Here is a 17,161-nt window from a genome sequence, read left to right on the forward strand (position 1 = left end):
CTCCCCCTCTCACTTTATCTTTTAGTTGGAGGACCTCACTATACCATTCAGCCTTAAATGACATAGATTTTCTCCATTCATCTCACATATAGTATTTGGGATTTCTTTGGAATTTCTGAGGAAGTCGGGTTGGTAGCTAATCTGGAAATGAATATAAATCTTTCATGGCTGAAGTTGACATGCAGTTTCCTTAGTATACAAGAAAGAATTTTTACATTATCCTGAGTTGGAAATGTAGAAAAAGAGTTCTGAGAACCAAAATCTAAATTATAGCAGGCTTATTTGTATTGTTACCTAGCATTGCAGAGCATTTTAGTGAGATCACTCTTATTGTTACCTAGCATTGCAGAGCATTTTAGTGAGATCACCCTTACAGAAGCATCAAGCACACTACTTGGCATATATTAGAATTCCATAAGTGTTAATCTCCCTACGAAATTCCCTTTCTCTTAGTCAAATCCCTTTTACCAAGACTAGCTTATTAGTTGATGAGAAACAGCCATTGTATGTTTTCCCCAGCTAACTGGGAGGCTCTGTTCTCTTTTTGATAAAGATTTTGATAATGCAAAGTCAGTTAATTTCAGTTCATATCTTTCTTTATTTATCCCTCCATATTTTGATGTAATGCTGATTTACTATACTTGTTAATGCAGTATAAATCTTCGATTTTGTTATCCACCCCATCAGCAAACTAGCTTTTGTGAAAATTGACGCTAAAAGATATTTGATGAATGTTCCATCCTCCTCAATAGTGAAAACTGGTCTGAAAATCATTTTTCAAGGAGCTTTTTCCAAAGGTTTAGAGTTCCTCCAAGCCTTTAAGAAGTTGAAAATGTTATTAAGCATTTTGATTTCTTTTCCTTTCATCTCCTGTTTAGAAATTAATGTCTTGAAAAATTGGCTGCAAATGTTAAGGTTTTTTTTAAAGATATGGAATCTATTCATCTGTCTAATAAAACCGCAACATGTTAAAAATAATCGGTTCTTTGCTAGACATTTTGGCCAATCTTTGAAAGATTTTTGTCTTTGCTTTTAGGCCTTCAGATGCCTTTTAGTTTCATTTTTAGCACTAGGAAAACCAAGCACTCTAATCATTTTCTAAAATGAGAATTTCAGCGTGTATTCAATCTCTGATCTTTGTAAGGAAGCAAGACGTGGTTCCATTCCTGTGTTTCATAAAAGGAGATGATAGACAAATAGGTAGTTTATGTGATTGTGCACCAGCCCTTGGGGTTTCTGTTTTTCCCATCTAGATTGTGTCTTCTTTTTACTGCAAAATGTATCAGTATCGGAAAAGGTCCTCTGGTTTATCTTCTTTGTAGGATCATTGTTGCATACAGTTTTGTATAAAGAAGCAATTCAGAGACTGTCCCAATATGTCTGCATATGGACGTGCATATGGTCGATTTTAGCTTTAACTTCAAATTTCCTTGAATACGTAGGCTGTGTGTATTCCCATAATGGTAGTTGAGCAATTTCTTTGTGATGGTTCAATTTCTTTCTCTCTCTTCTGCATTCCCCCCTCCTTTTTCTTTATACAGTAGTAACCTTCCTAAAAAGGCCCATTTAAAAAAAAAAAAAGTAAAAAACCATAACACCCATGAAAGCAGGCGCCAGAAAGTTTGGATAATGTCCCATCCCATTTCGCTGTTTGGCTAGAGCTGGCTGCGTAAATAGAATGGAATGTGGTGTTATGACTCCCTTACAACACTGTGTAACACTGCCCCAGGATGTGCTCGCCATCCCTTTATACTTAGTGATCTCCAGGATGTGCTGGGTGCTCGGGAACAATGCAATTCCAGCCTTCAGTTGAGACGACATACAATCTACATGGAAGTGAACCAGGCAGTCAACTCTCTTGGCTTTACTTCACTAGGTCAATTATTTAGGCCTGATGCCTGTTGTCAGGGGAATTGTGTTTTAGTAAGTGTCTCTGTGGAGCCCCACCTCTGATTTTCAGAAGGCATTTCAAGAGTGAGAACTCTGCAAACACATAGTTACTCCATTCTTCTTCCACTTAACCCCACAAAACAAATCATAGAAATCTTTGTCAATTCAGTCAGCTGAGCTACCTGGACAGGGTTTTCCCTGTGGTTAAGCAGCAAAGCTGGCTTTCATTCTCCATTGCCTTAGAGAGTCTCAGAGAGTAAGGATTACATGTAGGCATAAGGGTGAGACTTAAAGATGATCAAATGATTGGTGATTGATCGAGTTTTCAACAAATATTCATTGATACTCTGGTATGTTTCAAGTACCCTTAAAATACAGTAGGTGAAAGGATGGATGTACTTTTTGCTTTCAGGAATCTTTCACTGTAGAGGGAGAGATGGACATAAACAATGAATTAACTATTAACTAATTACAATTGGGCAGAGAACTATAAAGGAGAAATCATGTACTGTAAGAACAACTAATAGGAAGTCTGACCTCATCTCAAGTCTCAGAAGGAAATGATTTTTGTGTTCAATGTAATTTTAGGCAGTACATGTATGTTGGTGAAGGAGAGGGAGAGGCAGTGTGGGGAGGATCTTACAAGGAGCAAGAGGACAGGGGGCATGAAGGCCTTGGAAAAGAAAATGATCTCAGTATATACGAGGGACCCATAGGAGCTCAATGTGACTGGAAAATAAAGGGAAGAATGGGAAGTGAGAGGAGAAGACCATGGTGAAGACAGGTCCAGACCATGCAGGGCCTGGTGAGTCCTGTTAATGATTAAGGAATTTCCTTAAAGTTATATGAGGCCAAGGATATGTTTTAGACAGTAATTGACATGATCAGATTCCTGTTTCCTTAGCAAAGATTATTCAGATTGAAGTGAAGGAATAGATTAGAGAAGGGCAAATATAGACAGACGATCCAAGTAGAGAGGCTGCTATGCTTGTCCAGAAAGAGATGCTGGCAGCTTGGTTTAGGGATGATGTAAGACAAAAAGATATGTAGGAGGTAAAATTCAACAGGGCTTAACAAGTGACTGGATGTCTAGAGAGGATTAAGAGTGAAGAATGGAGGAGGCACTCAGGTTTTTGTCCTGAATAGCTGACCGGATGGCACTAATTTCACTGACACAAGAACATTGGAGAAAGACCCATAGGGGAAAGGAGGGACTGGAGAGATGGGTTTGGGGAATGTTAGTCTAGTTTGAAGTGCTCAGAGGCATCCAGACTGAGATGTCAAGTAGACAGTTGGCGACTGGAGTCTGAAGCTCAGAAGAACTTCTCTGATGAAAACAGAAATAGGAGCATTGCGTACAGTCAGAGAAGATGAGGTGCGATGATCAGATCACCTAGGAGAGTATAAATTAGAGTAAAAGCTCTATTAATTGCTTCTACTTCACAAGTGCTTACTGAATTCTCTTTGCCAGGCCCTTTACTAAACATTAGGGATATGAATAGGAAAGACTTCTGGGAAATAACATAAAGCATCTCTTTGCCATAAGCCTAAATTACTCTTTACATCACCCACGTCAGGATACTCTCAGTACATCCAGAGAAAACTCTTGGGCAAATCTATGCCTTAGTTCTGTGTTTCCTAGTCTCTGCTCCCATCTCCTGAAACCTCTGCAACCCTAAGCTCACTTCATTCTTGTTTGTCCTTAGTAGGTGTAGAGATGAGTTGGTAAGCACATTCCTTATATTAAATCCTTGTGTTCTTGAAAAACCTTCCCTTGGTTTTGAGAGACATCATCTCCTTTGACCTTGTCTTCTTAGAACAACTGATAGAGAACCGCTTCTTATTACCAAGAAAGGTTTTTTTATTGTTTTGTGAAAAAGGAGTCCCCCCTTGGGCTATAAGATATTATTTCCATATTTTGTAGGTTATAAATTGCTGATGACTTTCAGATTATGATGATATTGACTCCATTTGTGAAAATTAGGCCACACCCTTCTAGTCTGTTCCTAAAATAAGATTCACTGGCAAAGTGAAATTTATAGCCTCTTTTATAGCTTTGATTCTTCAGAGACCTGTGGCTTAAAGTGGCCTACATTTTAAGACTATTTTTCAAATTATTGTCTTTGGACCACCTGCATTGGAATCACTAGGGTGTGCTTATTAAAAATGAAGATCATTGAATTGTCTTTTACAATTTTTTTTAATACTGCCAGGATAAACCCCAATAATTTGCATTTTTAATAAGGACTCCAGGTAATTTTTATTTATACTAGAGTTTAGAATTGTTGTTTTGAGGGATGTCAAAATTTGTACATCTCACTATGAGAATCCTGAGTAAAATGAGAAGTTAAGCAGTTTTGTGAGATGGGTGAGTTTCTTACCAGTTTGGAAGATTAAGAATCAAGTCACAAGGGTTACAGTACTTAACAGGGATCCTTCAGCTGTCCAGTGGTACCAGATCGCATTTCCCCTATTTCTTTTGGAATATATCAAAACTCAGAAGAGAAGAGTGCAGAGCTGGGGAGCAAAAGCAGAAGAGAGTGAGCGTCAGAGTAGGGCACATGGAAGGAAGAGTGAATACAGAACACGGAGAAATGGATGCTAAAACATGGGTCATGTGTCATCTTTTCATTCAGTTTTAGTGTATGTTTTGCTTTAACTGGCATGCTTGGTGGGTTCTCAGTATGCATGATTGTCCATTTAGGTATGTTGGTAGAGGTGCACCTTCCTTCCTATCTCCAGAACTGGCAAAAGTCTCTCTTTACTCCCACCCCCTCCCCAGGAAGAACGCCGTGTGATTTATGTGGGTAAAATCAGACCTGACACAACACGGACGGAACTGAGGGACCGCTTTGAAGTTTTTGGTGAAATTGAGGAGTGCACAGTAAATCTGAGGGATGATGGGTAAGAATCTTCAAGATTATTTCTTGTTTAGAAACTGACATATGTAAAAAATTATAGCCATAAGATTGCTAGGATGGGAATGCTTTGACAGATGACATGTTGAGTTCAGAACCTTATTTATTTTCTTTTATCCCTATTTATTAATCTTTCTAGTTGAGATTTCCTGTCCCAGAAATAAGTATTTAGCTGCTTGACAGGACAATCACACTGATAAATGGATGCAGTTGTTCAGACATTGGCACTGGCGAAGTCTTCCAAAGTAGGAAGGGTTACAGGCATGTATGTTAATGCTTCCTCACAAGCTTTGAACGTCTCTTCTTTGTCCATTGCAGAGACAGCTATGGTTTCATTACCTACCGTTATACCTGTGATGCTTTTGCTGCTCTTGAAAATGGATACACTTTGCGCAGGTCGAATGAAACTGACTTCGAGCTGTACTTTTGTGGACGCAAGCAATTTTTCAAGTCTAACTATGCAGACCTAGGTATGGATTTTATTGTATGTGGAATGAGGAATCCATAATGGAGGGCTCAAAATGGAAGCAGATGTAAACCGTGGGCATGTTGGGTTGAACCATCACTTTATTTTGCTGGAGGGAATGTTTGAATACAGATTTTATCTTATTTTTAATTTTTTAAAGGTATAAGACAGTTTCAGAAGCAAAGGGCTCGGGTTTTGGCAGCAAAAAACAGAAGTAAATTCTTTGTACTGTCTTCCCAAATGCTGAAAGTCTGCACTGTGTGTGTGTGTGTGTGTGTGTGTGTCTGTCTGTCTGTCTTTGCATAGGTTTGCAACGTGCTGTTGCTTTCTGTGCCTGCCCTGAATCCTTCTGTATAAACCTTAGCATTAGCATAATTGTCTTATGGAACAGAATATGCAAAAGGATATTCTGGTTCTTTTTTCCTTATTATCCTACAAACTCTTAAAAATGTTAAGACATTTTCTACAAATTATACCTTGAAAGAAGAAAATTTAATTTTATATGCTAAATCACACTATACTTTCTTTAAAAAAAAAAGGAGAAAAAAAACTATTTTTTTCCCAGTGTTTTCATATGCTAGGCACCGTGCCAGGGGCTCTGCAAACATTTTTTTTTTTAGTTTAATTACCAGAACGATCCTGGGAGGTGGTTGTTATTATTATTATCTTCCTTTTATAGATAAGAATACCAAAACATTTGTAAGTATTCCTTTTTCCTGTTCTAAAACTTATACAGATTCAAGGGGTAAAATTTGGAAAATATAAAAAGTATCAGGAAAAATAGTAATATCATCCATCAGCCCATCACCTAGAGATCTGCTGTGTGATTTACAGTCCAGTATTTTGTCTCAAGATGTCTAATTTCTTCTGGCTGAGGTCACATAATTTAGATCTATCAATTCTTAAATTTAGCTCTTCTCAATTTGTATTATGTAAGTTCATTTTCTACCATATTTGTGGGATTGAAAATAATTTATTAACTTATTTTAATGGTTGCACAGTATTATGTTAGGTGAATACTGTTACATTTAGTCATTCCATTATAGCTAAACATTTATTCAATTTTCAATTTTTTGGCATTATAAATAATGCCAAAATGGACATCTTAATTTTCTTCCCAATTTTAATTTGGTCCCTTTGCATTCCATTCCCTATTTAATGCACATATTCTAAGCCTTTAAATCCTTTGATGAAGGAATGAAGGAAGGGAAATGGCAAATGTCTTGCGTACCTGATGTAATTAATTTAAATCAATTTATAATAACCACATAAAATTAACATATAAATCTATTCCTCAGCATTACTATATATCTGTCTGCACTTGCTTTGGCTTGTATAAGGAAAGAAATGAATACCAAATATAGGGATTTTTTTTTTCTCCCCTCCACCAAAGTGATATCTTCCTAAAGTAATTGATATAGGTGGTGTGCATTGTTCAGGGAGAATATGCTATAATTCACTTCACAAGCTAAATAGATAGTATGAAGCAGGGGGGAGGCAGCTGACTGTCAGAGAAATAGAGGCCTAGGGATGAAAATATAAAAGGTGGCAAGTCATTTGTTCAAATGTTAGCTGATAAAAACAGTCAAGACGGATTGAAGTCTTAAGTTGATTTGACTTATTTTCTTCAGTGATGAAGGCCAGGGTGTTTCCAGTCTTTCAAAATATCTAGAGTTTAAAATAAGCTACCTAGAGGGGCCTTCAAATCACGATTCATCACTGGGAAAGGGAGGATTGGATGGTATTTCCAAATTGAACTGGAGCCTCCCTGAAATATTTCTGAGAAGAATGCTTCCCCTCTTGTTATCTTTCTGCCTCGCCAGCAGCAATAGAAACTTTGCCGTTGCTAAGCCAGTTCTGTATTTTCTGAAAAGTATGTTTGATGTGTATTGTACTAGCATGGGTTTTTCCAATTCCCTCAAGCCCTACAATTTCACGAAGGGTAGTTGATCTGAGCATAGGTGTGGTGTAGTGGAAAGAGCCCTGGCTTTGGAATCTTACAGACCTGGTTTTGAAACCTGACTTAGCTTCTGACCTTCAGCAAACAATTAAGCTGTCTCTGACTCTGGTTCTTCGTTTGTAAACTACCTCATAATATTGTCGCAAAGATTAAATAAATGTTTGTGATGTGGTTGGCACAGTATCTGGAATAAAGTAGGTGCTCAATAAATAGTAACTATGATTATAATTTTAAAAAATGATGGCAAAGAGAAATTAGAAATGTCAAGTTATTTTGAAATGAAAGGATCAACATCAGGGGCCAGATCTGGACCTGAACAACGGACATTCATGTGTGTCCTGTGTTTGTTCCCTGAAGAGTTCAAGTTAAATGCTTCAGGGGTTGATCAGTGAATTTGGTGAACATGAGATTTTACTGGACATTCAGAGGGATTGGGAGCTCATATGTATGTGTGTTGAGAGTTAGAAAAAAAGACGTGATATTGATTAAATTTACCAAGAGTAAAGTGAAATAATTTTAGCTAGATTGATTTAATTGATCTTTTTTATGTTTTGCTCCCCAAATTAAGTAAGCTTACACATCCTTCTACTATAGGGGCCACCCAGTGACTACCAGTGAATGCTATTAGTTCAAAATGTGATGATTCCAAGTTAATATTATGATCAGTTTTATAAGTGAGACTCAGGGTTAAAGGGACAATCAAGGTTACCTAGGTAAATGTTACCTAGGTAAGACTGGTTTTTATGAATCTGTAATCTGTGAGTCTATCTGTTTACTGTCCTATAAACAGATGGATCTTTCTCAAAGATCTCAATGAAAAATCTTAAAGATGAAAGATAGAAAATAAAATACAACTATAAGACCAGAAGAGAAGGATAGGATCAGTATTAAGAATATGATCATGTATTCATCAGGAATTAGTTATGGTGCAGAACTTATATTTAAACATATGAGAAAAATGAAATAAGTAACATTCATCACAAAGTCTTTACTAACTCAAAATATGTATTACATTATCAGCATCTCAAATAATATATATAACTTTATATATACCCTTGGCATTCATTGGTAAATCATCCCAAGATCCCAACACAAAGGTTTTTCAACTAGTTTTTTAAATGTTGGTGTTCAAGATTACTACATTCATTCAACAAATTCTAATCTTTGTACCTGCTTTGTGCCAACAGTTCCATAGGTGGTAAGAATACAGTTGTATTGTGATGTGTTTTTATTTATATAGCATCATTATTCATAACAATTAATTTTTAAAAAAATAATTAGAGTGGCTTTTGGCTTTTTCCTGTCAAAATTCTATTGTATCTTACTTACATTGCAATATCCTTTGGTGGCATAGATGTTGTCGTCTCAGGAACTGCATGTAAGCATGTATTCATACAACAGAAAAAGATTTGTGGATATCTATTGTGTGACATAATCCGCCTGTGCAAGTGATTATAGATATGTAAATACCAGCTATCATATTCCATACTGAAGAAATTCTTGAGATCCACTGTTTCCATTTTATTTTTTTTATTTATTTTTTATTTTTTTCCTAATGAAAATATGGAAACACTGAAATTCTGGATTTGATATAGAGTAACCCAAAATTAAGACATTTTGAATATTCTCAAAATGTCCTTCAAGGAAGGATTTGTATGTGTGTTCTTTTTTTCTTTTTTTTAAAGATTTTATTTATTTATTTGAGAAAGAGAGAGCATGAGTTCAGGGAGGGAGAGAGGGAGAAGCAGACTCCCTGCTGAGCAGGGAGCCCAGTGCTGGGCCCAGTCCAGGATCCAGGACTCCGGGATCATGACCTGAGCTGAAGGCAGATGCTTAACCGACTGAGCCACCCAGGAACTCCTGTATGTGTGTTCTTGATGTTTCTGTGCTGACCTTCATGCCACATAGACTCTGGCCATCAGGAGGCTCTTGTAACTTTATTTACAATGCAAGTGGAATTCTGGTTTCAGGTTAATCTCAAGCAATAAGCAGGATTTAGAATGTGCATGTCTGTGTGTCTACAAAAAAAGATTTTGATTGGAATGACAGCTGCTCATGAGGCTTTAGTGATACAAGCCCACTGCTCGTTTAGGCTATCTGTGAAGGGAAGGTTGGGAGCTGGTGTAATTTAAGAATTGACTATGTGAGATATTAATGAGGAAAGATTGGCCATTTTTGTCCTGTCTTTTATGTCTGAGCCCCACTGTACCTGCTGCTCTTACCTGGAAAAACTTGGTCGGCAAAAAGTCAGTAAATACAATGGATTGTAAGAATGAAAGAAAAAAAAAAGTGAAAGAATTTCCTTGTCTTTAAATCTAAGATGGCTAAAGTAGGTTGAAGCTAGGGCGAAAAACCAGTCTGGTGCTGGAGAGCTTGGGAGAATGTAACCTTTTCAGCCAAACAGCTTGTGAGGTCAATGAGTGTGCTGCCATATTATCTAATCCTATACTTTTCTGTCACTTCGGACATTTCTGTTTTGTAACATTCTGGATAAAACACAGAAATGTTCATCTGTTAGTAGGATTGGTAATACTTCCCAGAAAGGACTGGTTTTCCCTTCAAGTAAATGCTCTCGAGAGAATGAATTTATTTGCAAGAGGCTTTCTATTATATTTCTAAGATGCCTTTCCTCCTTTGCAAGACCAGCAGAAATATCTGATTTTTTTATAAATGTCACAGGAGAAATTTCAGAAATATTTAGAATCAGAATTTCATTTTATATCCATCATTGCTGGAACATGAATATTTTGTTAAGGGGCTATGTGAAGTATGTGGAACTTCTCACAGAAGCTGATTTGGACTAGTTCAAGGAAGACCATGGTTTCATTTATACCTTCGTATTTTTCCTCTAGTACTAGTGAGGTTGACTTTGCCTTCCCTGGGCATGAAGTGTTTCCCTATACCTTCTAATTTGGGGTGAATTTTATTGCTGGGGTTATCCCAAGATACTAGAATAGATAAGTGGATCATATATTCCTCATGACTGAAAGGAGAGCAGCCAGGTGGTGAGTAGGTGAAGTTCTGATGAGTCTCTCCCTCCCACTCACCTGGCTTTTATGCTCAGTGAACCCAATCCCGTTGAATAGGAAACTTGGTTCCAACTTCCACTCTTACCACTTCACTTGAGCTGTTGAGGAACCTTGGGTAAATCATTTAATATGCCAGGAAGGAGACAGGACATGGTTATTATTAAAGTATATTGATTGAATACATTTCTATTGATTAGAAGTATTAAAATTTGTTCTGATTACCTACCAGGATTGTTTATGGCTAAAATGAGTCAAAAAGTAGTGTTTTAAATGCTTACCACTCCCTACCCTCTGTAAACATATTGCCTAATCTTATACTCTCTCTTCTTTTCTCTCTGTAAACATATGTATTTTTAAATATTTATTTTTATGCATTATATATAAATTTATAAATATAAATAATATATTTACATATAAATAATATAACAATAAAATATTGGATATATATACCCTCTGCAAATACATATATACATATATGTATATATATACACACACACATATAAAATAAATATACCCATAAAATCTATCAATCTATCTATCAATAAAAGTTGGGTATAATTTTGGAAGTATATCAATTGGATAAGTTGTTATTGAGTCAAGTAATCTTCAATTAGATGATTGCACTAACAACGAGAGTGTGTCTAACCTTGCTTTGGTTTCTTGCAGATTCAAACTCAGATGACTTTGACCCTGCTTCCACCAAGAGCAAGTATGACTCTCTGGATTTCGATAGTTTACTGAAAGAAGCTCAGAGAAGCTTGCGCAGGTAACATGTTCCCTGGCTGAAGATGACAGAGGGACGGTGAATACCTCACGGGACAGCGCGTCCTTCCCTAACTGACAATTGCAAGTCATACTTAGGAATTTCTCCTACTTTACACTCTCTGTATAAAAAAACAAAACAAAACAACAACAATACAACAAGAACAACAACAATGGTTTACATGAACACAGCTGCTGAAGAGGCAAGAGACAGAATGGATATCCAGTAAGCACATGTTTATTCATGGGTGTCAGCTTTGCTTTCCCTGGAGTCTCTTGGTGATGGAGTGTGTGTGTATGTGTGTGTGTGTGTATGTGCGCGCGCGTGTGTGTATGTGTGTGTCTGTGCGTGTGTGTGTGCGTGCATGCGCACACTTGATTTGGGGGAAGTATGTGTGCACAGGAGGGGACTGGGGCACCTGACCAGAGTGTGCCAGGGCAAACTACTTCAAATGGCAGCAGTTCCATGAAGACACACTTAAAACCTAGAACTTCAAAATGTTCATATTCTATTCAAAAAGAAAAAAAAAAAAGCATAAATTCAAAAGGAAAGAAAACTAACCAACCAACCACAAACCACCCTAAAATGACAGCCACTGATGTCTGGGCATCGACCTCCGTACTCTATTTTTTAAGAAAGTGCAAAATCGACTTGAAGCAAGCTTTCTCTCATAACATAATGGTGATATGACAATCCCGAAGAAACCACAGGTTCTGTAGAACTAATATCCTTTCTCTCTCTCTCTCTCTCACCCTCCCTCTCTCGTCTGTCTCCCATGCTCTCTTTTGCTCTGTCCTGCTCTCTCCTCCTCTCCCTCACTCTCTCTTCCTTTCTCTCTCTGTCTCTGTCTCTCTCTCTGTGTCTCTCTCTTTTTCTTCTTTTTCCCTCTTGCCATGGAGTCTGGGTGGGAGAGGATACTGCGGGCACTGGAATGCTAAACTTTCCTAACATTTTGAAGTTTCTGTAGTTCATCCTCTCTCCTGACACCCATGTAAATGTCCAAAATGCTGATCTTCCACTGCAAATTACAAAAGCCTTGTCAATGGTCAAGCGTGCAGCTTATTCAGTGGTTTTTTTTCTGAGGAGCAGGCACGGTGTTACATTACTCACGAGAGTTGGGTAGAACTCTCTGGTATGTGTTCGGATAATGAAATTGCTACATTCTCCGATGTAGTGAAGTATTTACAGATGTTAAATGGAGTATTTTTATTTTGTGTACATACTATACAACAATGTTCTTTTTTGTTACAGCTATGCACTGTAAATGCAGCCTTCTTTTCAAAACTGCTAAATTTTTCTTAATCAAGAATATTCAAATGTAATTATGAGGTGATACAATTATTGTACACTAACATATTTAGAAGCTGAACTTACTGCTTATATATATTTGATTGTAAAAACAAAAAAGACAGTGTGTGTGTCCGTCAAGTGCAACAACAACAAAATGATGCTTTACGCACATCCATCCCTAGATGAGCTTCAATCTAAGCATCTTGTCAAGAAATATCCTAGCCCCCTAAAGGTATTAACCACTTATGCGATATTTTTCCACATTTTCTTGTTGCTTGTTTTTCTTTGAAGTTTTATACACTGGATTTGTTAGGGGAATGAAATTTTCTCATCTAAAATTTTTCTAGGAGATATCATGATTTTATGTAAAGTCTCTCAATGGGTAACCATTAAGAAATGTTTTTATTTTCTCTATCAACAGTAGTTTTGAAACTAGAGGTCAGAAATCTTTTTAAAATGCTGTTTTGTTTTAATTTTTGTGATTTTAATTTGATACAAAATGCTGAGGTAATAATTACAGTATGATTTTTACAATAATTAATGTGTGTCTGAAGACTATTCTTGAAGCCAGTATCTCTTTCCCTTGGCAGAGTATGATGATGGTATTTATCTGTATTTTTTACAGTTATGCATCCTGTATAAATGCTGATAATTCATTCCTTTGTTTACTAAAGAGACATATTTATCAGTTGCAGATAGCCTATTTATTATAAATTATGAGATGATGAAAATAATAAAGCCAGTGGAAATTTTCTACCTAGGATGCATGGCAATTGTCAGGTTGGAGTTGAAATGTTTCATTTGGGAAATTCAGCTTTTGCAGAAGCGGTGTTTCTACTTGCACTAGCTTGGCCTCTGACGTGACCATGATGTTGTTCTTGATGACATTGCTTCTGCTAAATTCAATAAAAACTTCAGAAAAACCTCCATTTTGAGCATCAGGATTTCATCTGAGTGCAGAGCCCTGGAATGGAAGTCAGTAAAGTTTGGAGTGTGTATTCAAGTTTCTAAATTGAGATTCGATTACAGTTTGGCCGACATGACTTTTCTGGAAGATGTGAGATACCTACTACTTAATCGTTCTTTTCCTTTCTCTCGCCCAACACAATCTTATAAAACGGATTTCACCCCCAGGCCAATGCAGCTAATTTTGATAGCTGCATTCATTTATCACCAGCATATTGTGTTCTGAGTGAATCCACTGTCTGTCCTGTCGGATGCTTGCTTGATTTTTTGGCTTCTTATTTCTAAGTAGATAGAAAGCAATAAAAAAAAAATATGAAATAAAAGAACTTGTTCTGCGTTACGGCAGTAACATATCTTTAATCCGCCTAATTCTTGTTGTTCTGTAGGTTAAATGCAGATATTTTAACTGTGTGAACGCCAAACTAAAGTTTACAGTCTTTCTTTCAGAATTTTGAGTATCTTCTGTTGTAGAATAATAATAATAATAAAAAGACTATTAAGAGCAATAAATTATTTTTAAGAAATCAATATTTAGTAAATCATATTATGTGTTCAAGGACCAGATGCGTTCTCTACTTTGCCTTTAAATTTTTGTGATCCAATTTTAAATACATTCTCCTTTTTGCCCTGGATTGTTGACATGAATAAAATACTTCGTTTCTTTTCTTACTTATCAAAAGACAACACTACAGATTTCACATTGAGGATTAATTTATCCCCACTCTGGCCTGACAAATATCGTTACCATGAAGATAGTTTTCCTCCGTGGACTTCAAATTGCATCTAAAATTAGTGCAAAGAGAGAATCACTAACCCATCTGAATAGAGCTTTTTGTATCTTATGCAGACCCTGTGGGTAGCCCATCAAAATGTAAACTGTGTTCCGTTTATTTTTATTTTTAATTTTTTTCTGGAGAGAATATTTCAAATGAACACATTCACCCCATCATCACTGGAGGCAAATTTCAGCATAGAACTGTAGGATTTTTAGATGACCGCAGGCCAATGCCTTCACGCTGTGGTAAGTACCACATCTACAATTTTGGTGACCGAACTGGTGCTTTAGAAATGTGGGTTGTTTTTTTGTTTTTTCTTTTTTTAAAGAGATGTAGCGGAATAATTCTTCCAGTGCAACAAAATCAATTTTTGCTAAACGACTCCGAGAACAACGCGGTTGGGCTGTCAACATTCAAAGCAGCAGAAAGGGAACTTTGCACTATTGGGGTTATGATGGTTGGGTCAGTTGAAAAAAGGAAACCTTTTCATGCCTTTAGATGTGAGCTTACAGTAGGTAATGATTATGTGTCCTTTTTTGATGGCTGTAACGAGAACTTCAATCACTGTAGTCTAAGACCTGATCTATAGATGACCTAGAATAGCCATGTAATATAATGTGATGATTCTAAATTTGTACCTATGTGACAGACATTTTCAATAATGTGAACTGCTGATTTGATGGAGCTACTTTAAGATTTGTAGGTGAAAGTGTAACACTGTTGGTTGAACTATGCTGAAGAGGGAAAGTGAGCGATTAGTTCAGCCCTTGCCGGGCTTTTTTTTCCACCTGCCAATTCTACATGTATTGTTGTGGTTTTATTCATTGTATGAAAATTCCTGTGATTTTTTTTTTAAATGTGCAGTACACATCAGCCTCACTGAGCTAATAAAGGGAAACGAATGTTTCAAATCTACTTCTGCTTTTCTTATTTATTGTAACGAAACTACTGGCCTGTTTCTCAGATCAGTGCACATGAGTTGCTTGTTATCATTCTATTTCCTCTCTGGATCTCCCTCCCTTTCTCTCTGCTTCTCCACATTCATGGATGGATTTCAGCTCTAAGGTAATATAGACCTTCTCTATTTAACCTTTTCTCCTTTCTAGTGACAAAGGTGGAAGTGGTTTCTATAATGGGAGATGACATGGGACTTTAGGAAATGAATTAAAGCTGCTTCTGTACAGAAAGTGTATATTTTTAAGTACAAACCATTGCCCCTAGTGAGAATCCTGCTGAGTATTCAGCTTAGGAAGCAATTCTGTAGATGGACTGTACATATCGCAAAGGTTTGTAGCAGGATGCGGCGCCCATCGTGTCTAAGTCACATGGGACGAGCTGATAGCTGCGGACACAGCTTGCTGTCAGGATGTCTGGCTACTGTGCCCCACAGGTGACTGGTGGTCCGATGACAGAGAAGAAAGTGAATGCACTTGTGTGGGCTCTGCCCTCCCCTGACTTTAGATGGTCATCCCACTCTCAGCCACCTGCATTGCAAGACCCACCATAAACATGGCATTGGGAAAAGGGGCTAAATCTATCCCAGTCCTTGCCCCCCATCTCCTAGAGAAAAAAGGGTTTGTAATTACTGGAAATTTGATAGAGCTAACAATAGTACATTGAAATCTGCTACATAACGCAAGAAGTACTGCTCACTGTTCTATTTCTATTTTATACGACTCTAAGATTTGCCAGTCGTTTTATCAAAACCAAAAATAAAAAATTAACATTATCTTACCCAGATAGGACCCTCACTTACAACTGTGGCTACCGAGCACACCTGGTGGATTACCCTCTGACTTATCTCCGTTGATGCTTAAATTGCATATGACACTTTTAATCTTCGGCTTGGACCCAGCAAGGACATTAGAATAACACTGGTCTTTATTTTAAAGGGTTAACTTTTTACCCTTAAAATCCTTTTGAGAGGAAAGAGGAAATTTGAAGAAGGAACAGTAGTAGCCACTGGCCTGGTACTGAGATATTCTAATTAAAAATAAAGGATTTATTTTGTGTTATCCTCAAAACATTAAATCACTTCCATCCTTGATGATACTAATGGCAAAATAATTATTGAAACCAAAATTAGGCTGATAAAAATAAATGAACACTGAATATGAATAGTTCATTTAAAAGGAGCTTCTCTCAATTCAAAAGTCCTCTAAACTAAGTTTGTCTAAACTGTACAATGTGATATTCGAAATCGCTTTTCAGCATTGCTGGTTTTCTCTCCATTGTAGGATTGTTTAGCTAATCATTGGATATAATTTATAGCCTTATTATTATTATTATTATACTCATTTGACACTAGTGTTACTAGCTACACAGTTGTAACTCAGCATTAATTATAGAATATTTTAACCAAAGCATACTTTTTGCAGTATTTACTTTATATTAATCTTACATTTTGCAATTCTTGTTGTCATTCCTTGTTTTTAAACACATTACACACCATTATAAATCAATCTTCGTACTTTATCAAACAGCAGAGAGTAATAAAGAAGGTCACAACTCATAGAGGAGTTCCTTGGAGGTTTGTAACATCATGATTTAAATCTCAGAAAGATTTAATCAAAAGCTGAATTAATCCCTGGGGGAAAAGATGCTATATAGATTCTATTGATGGGCACAAAGTAGCCTATTTCTTTTCATTGGTCTCTGTTAACACGTTGGGAAAAAGAAATAGTTTTCTGCAGGAAAGAAAACAAGACTTCCTTGATGGGGGAAGTATAATATGAAATGGGCTTCATGCCATGTTTCTTCTCTTTCATTCAGAATGGTCGGTTTCATTCCACTTACCCTGGCTTTATGTATTCTTCTAGTGCATGGTTAGGTTAAATGTCCTCCACCCCTTGTTCCCCCACATGTATCCCATGTGATTCCAGTAATTTCTGCAAAGTCCCAAAATCTCCACTCCAGTCAAGCATGTGGAATGTGTGGGTCACCTGAGCTGGTTTCCAGGTCTTCTGTTGTGACTGCCCTGGGGCAAGTTCTCAGCCATTCAGGGACAATGGAAACTTGCAGGAAGAAATGATCATAAAAAGAGAGTATTTCTAGGACCAGGGTCTACCGAAAAGCGTATCCTTCCATGACTAGAATGTGTGCT

General features: G+C 37.0%; 1 protein-coding gene across 7 annotated transcripts in view; it reads left to right on the forward strand.

Moving 5' to 3' along the window:
• PPARGC1A (PPARG coactivator 1 alpha) overlaps positions 1-13,243 on the forward strand; it is a 657,227-nt gene extending 643,984 nt beyond the window's left edge. For 6 of the 7 annotated variants that reach the window (XM_045994008.1, XM_045993992.1, XM_045994030.1 and 3 more), the window contains 3 exons: positions 4,673-4,794; positions 5,127-5,278; positions 10,930-13,243. In XM_045994008.1, the coding sequence (XP_045849964.1) occupies positions 4,673-4,794; positions 5,127-5,278; positions 10,930-11,033 (378 nt within the window). In that variant the 3' untranslated portion in view covers positions 11,034-13,243. Of the gene's footprint in view, positions 1-4,672; positions 4,795-5,126; positions 5,279-10,929 lie in introns of those variants that run through there. The other variant, XR_006816734.1, reaches the window with a different exon arrangement.
• The last annotated feature ends 3,918 nt before the right edge of the window (positions 13,244-17,161 follow it).

Source organism: Meles meles, chromosome 2 (genome assembly GCF_922984935.1).
Source record: "Meles meles chromosome 2, mMelMel3.1 paternal haplotype, whole genome shotgun sequence".
Taxonomy (NCBI): domain Eukaryota; kingdom Metazoa; phylum Chordata; class Mammalia; order Carnivora; family Mustelidae; genus Meles; species Meles meles.